At 43.6% G+C, this 18,158-nt stretch overlaps 1 protein-coding gene and 1 pseudogene across 2 annotated transcripts in view; one reads left to right on the forward strand and one right to left on the reverse strand.

The window, feature by feature from the left end:
* Positions 1-365: 365 nt before the first annotated feature.
* On the reverse strand, positions 366-1,172 carry LOC129150557 (glyceraldehyde-3-phosphate dehydrogenase-like; annotated as a pseudogene).
* Positions 1,173-3,291: 2,119 nt separating this feature from the next.
* MTO1 (mitochondrial tRNA translation optimization 1) overlaps positions 3,292-18,158 on the forward strand; it is a 28,496-nt gene continuing 13,629 nt past the window's right edge. For both annotated transcript variants that reach the window (XM_054721926.1, XM_008141401.3), the window contains exons 1-3: positions 3,292-3,551; positions 7,710-7,909; positions 7,988-8,105. In XM_054721926.1, the coding sequence (XP_054577901.1) occupies positions 3,335-3,551; positions 7,710-7,909; positions 7,988-8,105 (535 nt within the window). In that variant the 5' untranslated portion in view covers positions 3,292-3,334. The remainder of the gene's footprint in view (positions 3,552-7,709; positions 7,910-7,987; positions 8,106-18,158) is intronic.

The raw sequence follows: 18,158 nt of genomic DNA on the forward strand, positions 1-18,158 counted from the left end.
TTTGGCTGGGTGCAGTGAACTTTTTTGATGGTGCATGACAAAGTAGGGCTCCCTAAGCCCCTCCCCTTCTTCAGGGGAAACTGTGAAAGTCAGGAGATTCTAAGTGTGTTGGGGATCGATTTGGGGCAAGGACTGCCCAGCAGCTGAGGGTCTCTCTTCCTCTGGTTGGGGCTGGTGGGCCAGGGGGCTCTAACTCCTTGGAGGCCACGTGGACCATAAGGTCTGCCACCCTGTTGCTGTAGCCAAATTCAGTGTCATACCAGGAAACGAGCTTGACAAAGTGGTCGTTGAGAGCAATGCTAGCCCCAGCATCAAAGATGGAGGAGTAGGTGTCATTGTTAAAGTTCCAGGAGACAACCTGGTCCTCAGTATAACCAGGAAGCCCTTGAGGGGCCCCTCTGTTTCACTATATTCTTGATGTCATCGTATTTGGCAGCTTTCTCCAGGCGGCAGGTCAGATCCACAACCGACACACTGGGGATGGGGACAGAGAAGGCCATGACAGTGAGCTTCCCATTCAGCTCATGAATTACCTTACCCACAGCCTTGGCAGCACCAGTAGAAGCAGGGATGATGTTCTGGGCAGCCCCTGGGCCATGACACCACAGCTTCCCAGAGGGGCCATCCATGGTGTTCTGGGTGGCAGTGATGGCATGGACTGTGGTCGTGAGTCCCTCCATGATGCCAAAGTTGTCATGGATGGCCTTGGCCAGGGGGACCAAGCAGTTGGTGGTGCAGGAGGCATTGCTGACAATCTTGAGGGCATTGTCACACTTGTCATGGTTCCCTCCCCTTCACAAACATGGCAGCACCCACAGAAGGGACAGAGATGATGATCCTCTTGACTCCACCGTTAAAGTGAGCCCCAGCCTTCTCCAAGGTAGTGAAGACACTAGCAGACACCACAACATATTCAGCACCAGCATCAACCTTTTGGATGTTTGGCGGGATCACACTCCTAGAAAATGGAGATGGATGACAAGCTTACAGTTCTCAGCCTTGACTGTGCCTTTGAACTTACGATGAGTAGAATCATACTGGAACATGTAGACCATGTAGTTGAGGTCAATGAAGGGGTCATTGATGGCAACAGTATCCACTTTGCCTGAGTTAAAAGCAGCCCTGGTGACCAGGCACCAAATACGGCCAAATCCGTTCACTCTGACCTTCATCACTGTGTCTCTGGGTTGCGGCTGGCACTGCGCAGGAGGAGAGGCTATCTGATGAACAGGAGGAGCAGAGAGCCTATCTGACTTTTTAAAAGGACACACAACCTTAAAGAAATTGTGGGAAGTTCTTATTCATGGGTTTTATCCATTGGTTCTTAAAAACCCATAAAAAATTGTACATTTTAAATAATCCATACTGCTTTGGCTGTTCAGCTTCCAGAGTATCTCACTCAATACAGTATCTCAAAAATACATCTCTAAAGCCAATCCCTCCATATAAATACATATGAGACAGGAATCCCTTGGGTTTAGAAAGCCTTGATTACTTCTTTAAAACCATGCTAACCATTTTCAAGTGTACAGTTCAGTGACATTAAATACTACAATCCATCTCCAGAACTCTTCATCTTGGAAAACTGAAACTCTGTACCCATTAAATAACACCCCATTGCCCCCTCTCGCCAGCCCCTGGCAAACACCCTCCTACTTTGTTTCTATGAATTTGACTACTCTAGGTACCTCATGGAAGTGGAATCACACTGTCTTTGTGGTTTAATGACTGGTTTATTTTAATTAGATAATGTCCTCAAGGTTTATCCATGTTTTGCTTATGTCAGCCTTCCTTTTTAAGGCTGAGTAATTCTATTCTATGTATATACTACATTTTGTTTATTCATTCATCTGCCAATGGATTAAAATTTTAAGAGGATTCCCTGAATCCAGTACTTTGATATATACTTCTCTTTAGTACAAAGAGGTTTTCTTACACCCTAGAGCAGTAAGCCCTAGTTTGAACTGTAATATGAAAGATGTTTATTCATGAGCTTTATCCATTTATTTTTCCTTTGTAAAATGGAAGGACTATTGGGTAGTTAGGCTTGTTTGCAAGCTGACCAATTTTAGGGAAGAATAAACTAGAAGCTGAAATTTGGAAATCCATTTCCTTAAAACTGGAAGTGTATTTGAGAGGTCTTCCAGGATGCCCAGGGGTCTGCCTACTCCATTCTGAAGACCTCTGCTCTATGGTTCTATTTTTCTCCTCCAACGACTCCAGTTGATTGTCATGGAATCCAGTAAATAACTCTGCAGATAGCTTAATGCTGATTTCCAGCCATTTCCAAAGTCCTCAAAAGTCCACCAAAAACATGCAAGCAACAATCCACCAGACCAGAATTAAATACCTCTGCTGCTGACCTGTCAAATGAGGAAAACTTGTTCCTTGCTCAATCTTGTTGCAGCAACCAGTGTCCAGATCATAGAGGGAATGACTTTTTAGCTGTCTTGATTTGAATCTTGGACTTTATCTAGAAGAAAAATAATACCAAAGATTCATTTTTCCGTTGATTTTTAGAGAGAGTGGAAGAGAGAGGGAAAGACAGAGAGAAATACCATTGTGAAGGAAACACATCAATTGGCTGCCTCCCCCACTAGCCCTGACCAGGGTCCGGGATGGGGAGGAGCCTGCAACCGAGATAGTGCCCTCCACTGGAATCGAACCTGGGACCCTCAGGTCCACAGGCCATACCGGCTAGGGCCCTACTTGATTTGCATCTTATCCTTTATGTTTCATGTTTGTCTGAGTAATTCATTTAGTCACTCATGAAATATTTGAGTGTCTACTATTCTAGGTTCTTGGAATATATTGATAAATAAACAAAGATCCTTGCCCTCCTGAAGCTTACATTTTGGCTTGGAGAAACAGCCAATAAACATATAATAGAAGATGATAAGCTGAATTGAAAAGGGGGGTGGGGAGGGGAAATAAGGCCCTGGCTGGGTAACTCAGTTGCTTGGAGCATCCTCTCCACACACCAAGGTGGAGGTTCCATCTCCAGTCAGGGCACATTTATGAAAGCACCCACGAGTGCGTAAAGAAACGGAACAATAAATCAAAGTCTCTCACTCCAGAGCCACAGGAAGTCAAACCACCTGCACGGACCACAACACAGGTGCACGGCCCGGGAACCACCAGCGCGGGGACCGGGTCTAGATTTACTAGTCGAGTCGCGCCAAACCGCCAATCAGCGGCCACGCTGGACGGAGACGTGCTACGCCGTGACGTCAGAGCAAGGAGGCTGCGCCCTGAAGATTCACTCCGGTGCCCTTTACGGTTGCGCGTCGCTCGAGTCGGGTTTAGAGTCGGACAGACTCCGCCGCCTGCAACCATGTTCTCTCTCCGAGGCTGCGGTCGCTGGGTCGCGGCCTCCCTCGCCAAACAGCACCTTCCGCCGGCCCGGCTCAGCGGCGACAGCGCTGCGCCCTGGACCCCGCACTACGACGTGGTGGTCGTGGGCGGAGGGCACGCGGGCACGGAGGCGGCCGCCGCGGCCGCGCGGTGCGGCTCCCGAACTCTGCTCCTCACGCACCGGGTGGACACGATCGGTGAGGGGCACGGCCGCTGTGCAGCTTTGCGGAGGACGCAAGTTGCGAATAATCAGCCCCCTTCCCCTTCCGGTGCCTGGTGTGGGCAACCTGCTCCCTCCCCCAAGGCTAGTGAGAATCCTAGGGTCGGTGGTTTTAGCCCGATTTGGGTCTCGCGGAATCCGGCGGGCCGGGTCAGAACTCTGGCTTAGGCTGTGCTGTGGGCCAGGGATTATGCTGCTGCTGCTGACAAAAATAGTTGCTTGGAGGATGTGGGGGGGGCGGTGCCTTGGGAAAGGGGGAAACTTAGAAGACTCTACTTGCTGATAGCTTCTGATTTCATTGCCGTTTAACCTTGACTAGCTTGTTGCTTTGGCTAAAGAGGGAATTAACATTGTTAGTGATCGTTTACAAATGACCGCGGTGTTTTTTCTCAAGATTTTGTGAAGCCCTGTTGAAGGATGCTGCCTTTTGTTGCATTCTATATTTCTGCTGGATGTTTGTTCCCCAGTTTTGTGATTGGTTCCCTCCCGCACCTGCCCCGACCAGGGCCGGGGATAGAGCCTTCAACTGAGGTGCATGCTCTTGACCGGAATGGAACCCAGAACCCTTGAGTCCACAGGCCAATGCTCTGTCCACGGAGCCAAATCGGCTAGGTCTAGTAGATATCTCTCTCTCTCTCTCTCTCTCTCTCTCTCTCTCTCTCTCTCTCTCTCTCTCTCTCTCTAAAAGTATATCTTTATAGATTTCAGAGAGGAAGGGAGAGGGAGAGAGAGAGAGAGAAACATCAGTGATGACCTAACTGGTTTGGCTCAGTGGATAGAGCGTCAGCCTGCGGACTGAAGGGTCCCAGGTTTGATTCGGGTCAAGGGCATGTACCTTGGTTGCGGACACATCCCCAGTAGGGGGTGTGCAGGAGGCAGCTGATTGATGTTTCTCTCTTATCGATGTTTCTACCTATCCCTCTCCCTTCCTCTCTGTAAAAAATCAATAAAATATTTTTTTTTAAAAAAAAAGAAAGAAACATCAATGATGAGAGAGATCATTGATTGGCTGCCTCCTGCACATCCGCCACTGGGGATCAGCTATGCAGAAAAGCTGATGGTAAGCCCGCAACCCAGGTATGTGCCTGGTGACCGGAATCGAACCTGGGATTCTTCAGTCCCCAGGCTGATGCTCTAGCCACTGAGCCAAACCAGCTAGGGCACTAGATCGCTGTCTTGCATCATGATAGATGCTAACCAAAACAGTATCTTGTAAATTTTGCATGCCCATGTCTTTCCTCCTAAATTTTGCTTAAAAGTGAATAGCAATTAAAATATTAACTGCGTTTTGTAAAAATTGTGAGTAAATCACATATTTGTATACTGAAATAGGTTTTAAAATTGCCATCTAGATCATAACTGGAGAAATATACACTGTTAACTGTGATTCGTTTGGAGAGGAACAATATGATTCCCCCCAAAAATTATATTTTGCTTATTGTACAATACTGCTTATAGTACTACCTTTCAATAATAATAACAAAAATCTAATGAACAAAAATCTATTATTGAACTAAAGGGGTCATTATATAGTGTATTATGTAGTTCTGTAAGGGATATAGGAATTCCTATCAAAACTCATTCATATTCTCAACAGAATATAAGTTTTAAAGTAAATATATTTCAGATATATTTTAATAATTCTTACAGGTGACCTTAGTGAATAACAATTCTATTTTAATATCAAAGTTTTATTTCCTAAGGTAATTTGATATAGTGGAGTATTAAATATTTCTGCGTGACCTCATAAAGATAGCTTTGGTTTAGTAGGTTGAACTTCTATAAGAATATAGAATGCAAGATTTGTCCTGATATGATTCAGTCGTACCATTTGCCAATAGTGAAGTCAGAGGTGGAAAGAAAGTCTTCTATTTTTACACTAACCTGGAAAATAATGGTTTTTGGCAAACTTATATTTTGCTTTTCACCATTAAAGAGACTGGCCTTCTGAGCCTGTTTATTCTATGTTGTATCACCTATGTATTTCATGGAGAATGTTGTCCATTAAGAGGTTGTTAGACTTTCTGAATTTTAGGCTCTACTGTGTATTATCTGGATGACCTTAGCAAGGGACAATTTATCTAAGCCTCACTTTCTTTCTCCATAAAAGTTGAACATGTCACTCTCTTTTGCTTAGTCCTCAAAATTTTTCTCAACAGAGAACTCCAGGAAGCCAGCATTCATTCCCAATCATTTGGAGTTGGAATAAGATCTAGTGAGCATCTGTACTCTTAAATAGAGGCTGCTAACATCCCAAGTGTGGCCTAATTCATGCACCGGGCCTCTAATATATAATTCCCGGTGCATGAATTCGTGCATGGGTGGGGTCCGGCCAGCCTGGCCAGGGGGAGGGGACATGGGCAGTTGGCCAGCCTGCCTGCTAATCAAACTCCTGGTCGAGGGGACAATTTGCATATTAGCCTTTTATTGTATAGGATATACACTGAGTGGCCAGATTATTATGCATTCAGAGATCATAATAATCTGGCCACTCAGTGTACATGCAATTCACCTGGGATAATAGCTGGCCCATATTAAGTGGTCAGTTGTTAACTGTTGTTTTACCATCAGCTTTTCTACATAGCTGACTTAAATTTTTTAGTAGAGTGAAAAATTTACTGATTTATACATTTCTACTACCACTGCCCACCTCAGGTACTGGTGCCACACTTGGGATGTTAGTAGCCTCTATTTAAGAGTACAGATGCTCACTAGATCTTATTCCAACTCCAAATGATTGGGAATGAATGCTGGCTTCCTGGAGTTCTCTGTTGAGAAAAATTTTGAGGACTAAGCAAAAGAGAGTGACATGTTCAACTTTTATGCCTACAAGGAGAGAAGCTCCTTATAGGCATATATTTCTTTGAGAAAAAGTTTTCAGCAATTTAAAAAGATGAGGATTTCTTTGCATTTGACCTTCACAAATGTAAATTTTATAAATAGGCTTGTAATATTGTTACACTAATTTAATAAAGTGCCTAGCAGTTGTCTAGTTTAGGGATATAAGAAAGTAGTGGAGCCAAGCCAGTGTGGCTTAGTGGTTGCATGTCAACCTATGAAACAGAAGGTCAAGGTTCCATTCCCAATCAGGACATATGCCCGTGTTGCAGGCTTGATCCCCATTGTGGGACATGCAGGAGGCAGCTGATCAATGATTCTCTCTCATCATTGATGTTTCTGTCTCTATCTCCCTTCCTCTCTGAAATCAATAAAAATATATTTGAAAAAAAGAAAGTAGTGGAATTTCAGTAATTTCTGGTGTTTTAGGTGTTCTGTTTTTTCCCCCTTCTATGTATGAGGAGACTCATTTCTGGGGATCAAAGTTTAAGAAAATGTCAGAAATTAGTGGGATTCAGAAATTTTTGTAAAAGTAACTGATATATAATGGATATTAAAAGCTACATCATTATTCCTGGCCCAGTTGCTTAGTAGGTTAGAGCATTGTCCCCGATACACCAAAGTTGTGTTTGGTCCCCAGTCAGGGCACAATGCATAAATAAGTGGAACAACAAATTGATGTTCTCTCTCTCTCTCTCTCTCTCTCTCTCTCTCTCTCTTCATCTCTCTGTTTCTCTTTCTCTCGCTCCCTTCCTCTCTCTCTCTCTCAAATCAATTTTTAAAAAAAGGTAAGTCATTTTGATGAGTAGCAATATCCAGACCTCCAAATAAGACTAGGGAATTTTAAAGAAAAGATATAAAATATGGTTTTTACTTTGAGGAAACTTATAATTTAATTATTTCTGCAAAATAAGCAAAAAAGAAAACAGAGATGGCATTTATAGAAGACATAATGTATTATAACAGTGAACCAGTCCCAAGGTACTTCTTTAAAGTATTCTTGATTTGGAAAGGTTTCATGAGGTAAAGATTTCAAAACCCACATTTTAAAGGAAAATGCAAACTAATGAAATAAATTATGCATCAAGGAAAAAATTGAAAGGATACTACAGTCAAGGGTTTGTCTTCCAGATTGCCTGAATTGTACCCTATTGGGACTTTGGAATTTTCTTTTTAGTGTTTGTTTCAACTCTTATTTTTTATCATATGAGCTGATTCTAGCCACTTGTACAAACAATTTTCTGTTGCACTCACTATTGCAAAGTGCTCATAAATTTATTTTGTCTGTTTTCTTTAGGTCAGATGTCCTGTAATCCTTCCTTTGGTGGTATCGGAAAGGGACATTTAATGAGGGAAGTGGATGCTTTGGATGGCCTGTGTTCCCGAATCTGTGACCAGTCTGGTATACATTACAAAGTATTAAACCGGCGTAAGGGACCAGCTGTTTGGGGTCTGAGAGCTCAAATTGATAGGAAACTCTATAAACAGAACATGCAGGTGAGAATAAGGCACAAAAACAGGAGAGATTGTAGTGATCGTTTAACTGTTGTTTCAACTTGCACTCTCTTTTGACAGAAAGAAATCCTAAATACACCACTGCTTACTGTTCAGGAGGGAGCTGTAGAAGATCTTATCCTTACAGAACCAGAACCTGAGCACACTGGGAAATGCCGTGTCAGTGGTGTTGTTTTGGGTATGTACTAGTTATAGATGATAATAACAGTATCAGACTCCATGTACGCAATTTATTTTAGAGCAGAGTATGGGGATGTTTTACTTTTCTAGGAAATTGTTGCGTTTTCTCTTCATGAATGAGGAAAACTGTATAAAAAGATCATAATTCTTTCATTTTGGCATTTGTAAAGCTTAGTCAAATTATGGGCTCATCTGTACCATGTGTAGGACTTTAGCCTGAATAATTGTGTCTTTTTTCTCTTGTTTTTTCTGTTGTACTTTTTATTTTTCCTAGTTCTGACCTTAAACCTTTAAAGCTTATATTTATAAGATTATTATATGTTTTATATTTAAAAGGGTTATGTATTAATTTTTTTAAATTTAATAAATCTTTATTGTTCAGATTATTACAATAGTTTCTCCTTTTTTCCCCCATAGCTCCCCTCCACCCAGTTCCCACCCTACCCTCTGCCTTTACCTTCCCACCACTGTCCTCATCCATAGGTGTACAATTTTTGTCCAGTCTCTTCCTACACCCCCCATCCCCCTTTCCCCCTGAGAATTATCAATGCAGTCCCTTTCTATGCCCCTGATTCTATTATATTCACCAGTTTGTTCTGTTCCTCAGATTTTTAATTCACTTGATTTTTGGGTTCACTTGTTGATAGATATGTATTTGTTGTTCATAATTTTTATCTTTACTTTTTTCTTCTTCCTCTTCTTATAGAATACCTTTCAGCATTTCATATAATACTGGTTTGGTGGTGATGAACTCCTTTAGCTTTTTCTTATCTGTGAAGCCCTTTATCTGCCCTTCAATTCTGAATGATAACTTTGCTGGGTAGAATAATCTTGGTTGTAGGTTCTTGCTATTCATCACTTTGAATATTTCTTGTCACTCCCATCTGGCCTGCATAGTTTCTGTTGAGAAATCAGCTGATAATCGTATGGGTGCTCCCTTGTAGGTAATTAACTGTTTTTCTCTTGCTGCTTTTAATATTCTCTCTTTGTCTTTTGCTCTTGGCATTTTAATTATGATGTGTCTTGGTGTGGTCCTCTTTGGATTCCTTTTGTATGGGGTTCTGTGCACTTCCTGGACTTGTAAGTCTATTTCTTTCACCAGGTGGGGGAAGTTTTCAGTCATTATTTCTTCTAATAGGTTTTCAATATTTTGCTCTCTCTCTTCTGGCACCCCCATAATTCGGATGTTGGTACGCTTGAAGTTGTCCCAGAGGCTTCTTACACTATCTTCAACTTTTTGGATTCTTTTTTCTTTTTGCTTTTCCGGATGAGTGTTTTTTGCTTCTTTAAATTTCAAATCTTTGACTTGATTCTTGCGTTCCTGTAGTCTGCTGTTGGGTCTCTGTATAATATTTTTTATTTCAGTCAGTGTATGTTTAATTTCTAGTTGGTCCTTTTTCATATCCTCGAGGGTCTGGCTAAATTTATCGGCCTTATCTAGGAAATTCTTGAAAAACCTTATAACCGTGGTTTTGAATTCTATATCCAGATGTTTGTTTTCCTCCACTTCTTTCGTTTGTGATCTGTTATCCTGTTTGCATTTTCGCTGCTTCCCTGAGTTGGTAGGGTAGCTTTGTGCGCTAGGTTTCCTATATCGCCCAGTGGGTCAGCCTCCCCAGTCACCTGAGGTGAACACTCGTGGTACACCCCTTTGTGGACTGTGTGTACAGCCTTGTTGTAGTTAAGTCTTGATTTTTGTTGGTATCACTGGGAGGAATTGACCTCTAGGTCAATTGGCTATGTGTATCAGCTGTGTCTACGCCAGGAGACCTATGCTGGAGACAGCCTTATAGGACCAGACTTGCAAAATTGCAAAAGCCTCTGTGCTCGGCTTGGATGGGGCGAGTCTCAGAGCTGATCAGACAGTCTTGGCTTCCCGTCAGCCCTGCCCTCGTGCACGTGCCTCCAGACCTCTGCCTTCCTCGGCTCCCCTGAGTTTCTGCCTGATAGTCCAGATTCCCCCAGGCTCACCCGGAACTGGGGTTCAGTGCAGTCAGGAGCTTCCGACTCCCTTCCGCTAGGGAGAGCTAGCAGCAACCTCAGCAGTCAGTCTTCTCTGCGTGCACTCGTGTTCACGGCCGTGCGAGCCTCCAGACCCCTGCCCGCTGTGGCTTCCCCGAGTCTCCGTGTGCCTTTCACTCTACCTGACAGTCCAGACTCCCCCCCCCCCCTCCCCCCGTATGAGCCTGGGTCCACGGGGTTTCACCCGGAACGGGGGTTCAGTGCAGTCGGAACTGGGGTTCAGTGCAGTCGGGGGCTTCCTTCCCCCTCCCACCAGAGAAAGCCAGCCAGACACTCAACCGCCCTTCCTCTCTGCACACGTGTCTCCGTACCTCAGTCCTTTGCAGCTCCTCTGATTCTTTGTGTGCTTTTCTCTTTCCTTCTAGTTGTAGAATTTCCACTCAGCCAGCTTCCCTGTGGTTCTGGATGATGTCCATTCTGTCTTTTAGTTGTAGTTTTGAAATTGTTGTGCGAGGCAGCAGTTTAGGTGTTTACCTATGCCACCATCTTGGTTTCTCAGATGTATTAATTTTTTAATCAAAATATCTCATGCACCTAACTTTTATAAAAATCAAATAGAATTTAAAAATATGTATAGCCCTAACCGGTTTGGCTCAGTGGATAGAGCATCGGCCTGCAGACTGAAAGGTCCTGGGTTCGATTCCGGTCAAGGGCATGTACCTTGGTTGCAGGCACATCCCCAGTAGGGAGTGTGCAGGAGGCAGCTCATTGATGTTTCTCTCTCATCCATGTTTCTTTTTTTTTTTTTTTTAAATATATTTTATTGATTTTTTACAGAGAGGAAGGGAGAGGGATACAAAGCTAGAAACATCGATGAGAGAGAAACATCGACCAGCTGCCTCCTGCACACCCCCCACCGGGGATGTGCCCGCAACCAAGGTACATGCCCTTGACCGGAACCGAACCCGGGACCCTTCAGTCCGCAGGCCGATGCTCTATCCACTGAGCCAAACCGGTTTTGGCACTCATCCATGTTTCTAACTCTCTATCCCTCTCCCTTCCTCTCTGTAAAAAATTAATAAAATATGTTAAAAAAAAAAAAAAAAAAAAAGAGCTGAAACCGGTTTGGCTCAGTGGATAGAGCGTCGGCCTGCGGACTGAAAGGTCCCAGGTTCGATTCCGGTCAAGGGCATGTACCTTGGTTGTGGGCACATCCCCAGTAGGGGGTGTGCAAGAGGCAGCTGATCGATGTTTCTCTATCATCGATGTTACTAACTCTCTATCCCTCTCTCTTCCTCTCTGTAAAAAAATCAATAAAATATATATTTTTTTAAAAAAGAATGTACTTAAAAAAAGTATATAGATACATGTTTATTTTCTGTATCCCCTCTGTAAACCTAATAGTTCAGTTTTTTTAACTGTCACTTCTGATCTATACTTAACATATTTCTCAACAATAAGCTTATATTTTTACCCCTTAAATTATCAGTCTTAGACATTATCTATTAACTTTTTTATGGTAACTCTCTTTATTTTTTTATTTTTTTAATATATTTTTATTCATTTTAGAGAGGGAGAGAGATAGAAACATCAATGATGAGAGAGAATCATTGATCTGCTGCTTCCTGCATGCCCCACACTGGGGATCGAGCCCACAACCCAGGTATGTGCCCTTGACCGGAATTGAACCCGGGGACCCTTCAGTCCGCAAGCCGACACTCTATCCACTGAGCCAAATTGGCTAGGGCAGTGGTCAGCAAACCGTGGCTCGCGAGCCACATGCAGCTCTTTGGCCCCTTGAGTGTGGCTCGGCGTTAGAACCACTTCTTCAAAATAGACTCGCCCAGGCCAAAAACCAACTTCTGCGCATGGGCCACAAAGTTTCAATCGCACTGTACGTGCGCGCCCGCACGTGGTATTTTGTGGAAGAGCCACACTCGGGACCAAAGAGCTGCAGTGTGCCGACCACTGGGCTAGGGATATGGTAGCTCTCTTTAATCCCCTACTTTCCTTCCCTCTATCCTTCCAATACCATAAATTTTGGTTGATAATATTTATATTATTATGATTATTTGAATATTGTTCACTACAGATTCAAGTAGTGTATTATGTTTGTTTTCTTTTATATACCTCTTTGTTTTGCCTTGGGTTAATAATTGCTTTATTTTTATTTTTTTTTTTTGTTTTTTTTTTTTGTTTTGTTTTTATTTGCTTTATTTTTTATTTACTTATTTTACTTGTGTACCTGTTCAACTTTTTCATCAGAAAAAAATTCAGTGCTCAAGTAATTTATCAATTCTGTTGTTTTCTTTAATGCTTCCCTTCCAGAAATATCAACTTCCACAGTCCCCCACAATTGTTTTTAAATATTTTTTTTATTGATTTCAGAGAGGAAGGGAGAAGAGAGAGATAAAAATATCAATGATGAGAGGGAATCATTGATCAGCTGCCTCCTGCACGTTGGACCGAGCCTGCAACCCAGGCATGTGCCCTTGACCGGAATCGAACCCTGGACCCTTCCATCTTCAGGCCGACGCTCTATCCACTGAGCCAAACCGACTAGGGCCGTGGTTGGCAAACTGCGGCTCACGAGCCACATGCGGCTCTTTGACCCCTTGAGTGTGGGTGGCTCGTCCACAAAATACCACGGCCTAGGCGAGTCTGTTTTGAAGAAGTGGTGTTAGAAGAAATTTAAGTTTAAAAAATTTGGCTCTCAAAAGAAATTTCAATCGTTGTACTGTTGATACTTGGCTCTGTTGACTAATGAGAGTTTGCCGACCACTGGGCTAGGGCAATCCCCCACAATTTACTGCTATAATCAGGACAGTTGCTCTCTAGGCCTTCTGCACAGATGTCACTTTTTGTTGTTGTTAATCCTCACCCAAGGATGCTTTTTCCATTGATTTTTAGAGTGGAGGGGGCAGGGACCCAGGCACGTGCCCCTGACTGGGAATCAAACCCGAGACCCTTCCGTGCAGGGCCAATGCTCTAACTGCTGAGCCACATCAGCCAGGGCCACAGATGTGCTTTTTATATATATATATATATTTTTATTTATTAATTTCAGAGAAGGGAGAGGGAGGGAGAGAGAAACATCAATGATGAGAGAGAATCATTGATCAGCTGCCTTCTGCGCACCCCCTACTGGGGATCGAACCCACAACTCCAGCATGTGCCCTTGAACAGAATCAAATCCAGGACCCTTCAGTCCGCAGGACGACGCTCTATCCTAATTGGCTAGGGCCACAAATGTCCTTTTGAGACTTCCTTTCACTTCTCTGCTGTGTTACATCATCCCTTATTTCCTGGAACTTCAGTCTGTCTCTTTTTTACTTCCCCATTTTGCTAGACTATATCTTCCAGTAGCTTCCTAAGAAAAGATGCATGGGAAGTAGGTTTTGTGAGTCCTTGTATATCTATAAATGTATTATTCTCCCCTTAGACTTGACTCTTAATTTGGCCGAGAATAGAATTCTAGTTTAAATATTTTTTTCCCTGAGAATTTTGACAGTCTTGCTCCATTTTCTAGCTTCCAGTTTTGCTGTGAAGAAGATGAGTGCATATTTACTTAAAATTTTTTTGTATATGACTTTTTCCCCCCTTTCTGAAAGCTTCTAGGATCTTGTATGTGTCTCTGGTGTTCTGAAATTTTAAAATGATGTCCTCAGTGTGGTCTTGGTTCATTCATTATGTACTAGGTGTTCTCCTGAAACTAGAAATCTGTGTTCTTGATATCTATGGTATTTTTCTCTATTATTTCTCCATGCTCTCTTCCTGTAACTCTATCCCTTCCTGGATTGGTCTTCTAGGTTTTTTCTATTTGTACATTTTGTCATTTTGTCATACTTTCTTAGGAGATTTCCTTAACTTTATTTTCCAAATCTTTGTAGTGAATTTTTTAAATTTATGTTTTCATTTATATACACCAAAAGGTTGCCAGTTCGATTCCCAGTCAGGGCACATGCCTTGGTTGCAGGTCCCAGGGAGCATGCAGGAGGCAGCCAATTGATGTTTCTCTCTCTTGATGTCTCTCTCTCTCTCTCTCTCTCTCTCTCTCTCTCTCTCTCTCTCTCTCTCTCTCTCCCTCCCTCTCCCTCCCTCTCCCTCTCTCTCTCTCTCTCCCTCTCTCTCTCTCTCTCTCTCTCCCTCTCCCTCTCCCTTCCTCTCTCTAAAAATCAATTTTAAAAAAAAGATGAGCTCTGGCCAGTTTGGCTCAGTGAATAGAGCGTCAGCCTGTGGACTGAAGGGTCTCGGGTTCAATTCCGGTCAAGGGCACATGTCTGGGTTGCGGGCTCGATCCCTAGTTGGGGATGTGCAGGAGGCAGCCGATCAATGATTCTCTGTCATCATTGATGTTTCTCTTTCTCCCTCTCCCTTCCTCTCTGAAATCCATAAAAATATATTTAAAATATAGATCTTGACTTAATTTCCCTATTATAAAATTATAGATTTATTAATTTTTTTTAAATGGGGAATACATATATATAGTAAACAGTTTAAAGGTGACAAAAGAGCATAGCGTGAAAAGGTGGTCTCTCTCTCATCTGTCCCCCAACCAATCAGTTTTCTTCTTCAGGAGCATTGCTAGTATCTTGGGTAGTCTTTCTATCTGTGAATATACATGTATCTTCATGTGTGTGTTTATGTGTGTATTTCACATAACAACATATTATATACACCGTTCTATACTTTTTTAAAAAAACACAGTCTGTGTTTGCTTTGCATCTGGGAACTATGTTTCTTTTTTAGAAGCTTATATTTTTGTTCTGGTGATTATTTTAATAAGTATGATTTTATATACTATACTTAATCTTTTCTTTCTTCTGTCAGTGTTTGTTGACTTTCCACTATGAATAGTTTATTTTATTTTCCTTTTCTCTCTTCTGCCTCCTATCCTCTTCAAACTTAATGATTATATTGTTTTTATTAGTATAGACCTTATACCTTTATTTATGTTTTTATTACTTAATTTCATATCTTTAAATGCTATTTTTTACCCTGTCAACTTTATAGGCTTAATAATAGAACTTTTTTTGTAATCTGCAACACAGATTTCTAGTTTCAGGAGAACACCTAGTACATAATGAATGAACCAAGACCACACTGAGGACATCATTTTAAAATTTCAGAACACCAGAGACACATACAAGATCCTAGAAGCTTTCAGAAAGGGGGGGGAAAGTCATATACCAAAAAATTTTAAGTAAATATGCACTCATCTTCTTCACAGCAAAACTGGAAGCTAGAAAATGGAGCAAGACTGTCAAAATTCTCAGGGAGAAAAATGATTTAAACTAGAATTCTCTTCTCAGCCAAATTAAGAGTCAAGTCTAAGGGGAGAATAATACATTTATAGATATATAAGGACTCATAAAACCTTCTTCCCATGCATCTTAGGAAGCTACTGGAAGATATAGTCCAGCAAAATGGGGAAGTAAACATAACGTAAAATTTGCCTTTCTTTAAAAATATATGTATTGTCCTGTGAGGCCACATGCCCCTGGGTCTGGGAGAGGCCAAGCACCCCTGGGTCCGGGCGAGACCATGAGTCCCTGGATCCGGGTGAGGCCTCGTACACCTAGGCCCGGGTGAGGCCACGTGCCCCTGGGTCTGGGAGAGGCCAAGCGCCCCTGGGTCCGGGTGAGAACATGTGTCCCTGGATCCGGGTGAGGCCTCCTGCACCTAGGCCCGGGTGAGGCCACGTGCCTCTGGGTCTGGGGGAGGCCAAGCACGCCTGGGTCCGGGTGAGACCATGTGTCACTGGATCCGGGTGAGGCCTCGTGCACCTAGGTCCAGGTGAGGCCACGTGCCCCTGGGTCTGAGAGTGGCCACGCACCCCTGGGTCCGGGCGAGACCATGTGTCCCTGGATCCGGGTGAGGCCTCGTGCACCTAGGCCCGGGTGAGGCCACGTGCCCCTGGGTCTGGGAGAGGCCAAGCGTCCCTGGGTCCGGGTGAGACCATGTGTCCCTGGATCCGGGTGAGGCCTCGTGCACCTAGGCCCGGGTGAGGCCACGTGCCCCTGGGGCTGGGAGTGGCCAAGCGTCCCTGGGTCCGGGTGAGACCATGTGTCCCTGGATCCGGGTGAGGCCTCGTGCACCTAGGCCCGGGTGAGGCCACGTGCCCCTGGGTCTGGGAGGGGCCAAGCGTCCCTGGGTCCGGGTGAGACCCTGTGTCCCTGGATCCGGGTGAGGCCTCGTACACCTAGGCCTGGATGAGGCCACGTGCCCCTGGGTCTGGGAGAGCCCAAGCGTCCCTGGGTCCGGGTGAGACCATGTGTCCCTGGATCCGGGTGGGGCCTCGTGCACCTAGGCCCGGGTGAGGCCACGTGCCCCTGGGTCTGGGAGAGCCCAAGCGTCCCTGGGTCCGGGTGAGACCATGTGTCCCTAGATCCGGGTGAGGCCACGTGCCCCTTAGTCCGGGTGAAGCCGTGCCCCTGGGTCCGGCCGAGACCAAACCAGAGGGAGTCGGACCTCCGTTACCAACATTTGTCCACCATCCAGAGCTGAGGGGTCAGTGCTGACATGTACACATAAGGAACTGGTGGACATTGAAATTGGGTCTCAAAAGAACTGTTGGTCCAGAAAGAAACTCACTACAGACTGATCCATCTGCCTGTCAGCATAACTATTATTGCTCGTCTCACATTCAGTTCTCATAAGTATATATCTAGTGACATATGATCTCGCTCATCTAGGGGAAATGATGAACAACATAGACTGAGGAACAAGAACAGAACCAGAAGCAAGGAGGCATCGATCCGACTATCGGGCCTCAGAGGGAGGATAGGGGAGGGTGGGGGGAGGGGGAGAGTTCAACCAAAGGACTTGTGTCCATGCATATGAGCCTATCCAACGGTTAAGTTCAACAGGGGGTTGGGGCATGCGTGGGGAGGGGTGGCGATGGGAATGGGGGGATGAGGACAAATATGTGACACCTTAATCAATAAAGTAATTTTTAAAAAAATAAAATAAAAAAATAAACATAAAAGTTTTACAATTCTAAAAAAAAATAAAATATTTGTATTTATTGATTTTTAGAGAGAGAGGAAGGGAGTGGGATAGAGAGATAGAAACATCGATAAGAGAGGAACATCATTAATTGTCTGCCTCTTGCACATCCCCCTCCTGGGGATGGAGCCTGCAACCTCTTGGTTCCTGGGTTGACAATCAACCTCTGAGCCACACTGGCAGGGTCTGCCTTTTTTAAAAAAATCCTCACCTAAGGACATGCTTAAAGAGAGGAAAGTGGGGGTGGGGAGGTGGAGAAAGACATCAGTGTGAGAGAGAAACATTGATTGGTTGCCTCCCATATGTGCCCCAACCAGGGATTGAACCCACAGCCTAGGTATGTGCCCTGTCCGGGAATTGACCCAGGAACCTTTCCATGCACAGGACAATGCTCAACCAATTGATTCACTCCAGCTGGGCATTTTAGCCATTTTTAAGTGTACAATTCAGTGCCGTTAAGTCCATCCACAATATTATACAACTGTCACCACTATCCATTTCCCGAACTTTCTGAACTTTCTCATCATCCTAAATTGAAACTGTTTCCATTAAACAGTAACTCCCCATTGCCCAAAGAATAAACCTAAATTTTCCTGTAAGGAATTGTGTGCAGATATAACCTTTATGTGTAGATTTCAACTATTTCTCTTTATTTCAGCCCCAAGCTTCATTCCTACATTCCTCAGTTCTCCCTTTTCTGGGCTTTGTAGGGCTAATTAGTTCATCCTCATTGGTGTATTCTCTTGAGATTCTTGATTTACAGTCTTCTCCCATTTGCTAGGTCATTTATCACTTTTCCAACCACTTTCTGTCTTCTAAAAATATTTTGAAATGTCTCATCTTTTGACAAGTCTCTCCCATTCATTGTCTTTGTGGTTTTATACCCTTTTTGCCCCTTTATTTCATTTTCTGGAAGTTTCAGGAGGAAGAAGGAATTATATGAGGTAGTCTATCAGATTTACTGGTAACCAGAAGTCTTACATTAATTAATTTTTAAAATCAATTGATTTAATTTTTTTCAGTGCTGGTATAATTTTAGGAACATGTGAATAGATGATAGTACATTACGTTCTCCCTCCCA

The sequence above is a fragment of the Eptesicus fuscus genome, chromosome 10 (genome assembly GCF_027574615.1).
Source record: "Eptesicus fuscus isolate TK198812 chromosome 10, DD_ASM_mEF_20220401, whole genome shotgun sequence".
Classification (NCBI taxonomy): domain Eukaryota; kingdom Metazoa; phylum Chordata; class Mammalia; order Chiroptera; family Vespertilionidae; genus Eptesicus; species Eptesicus fuscus.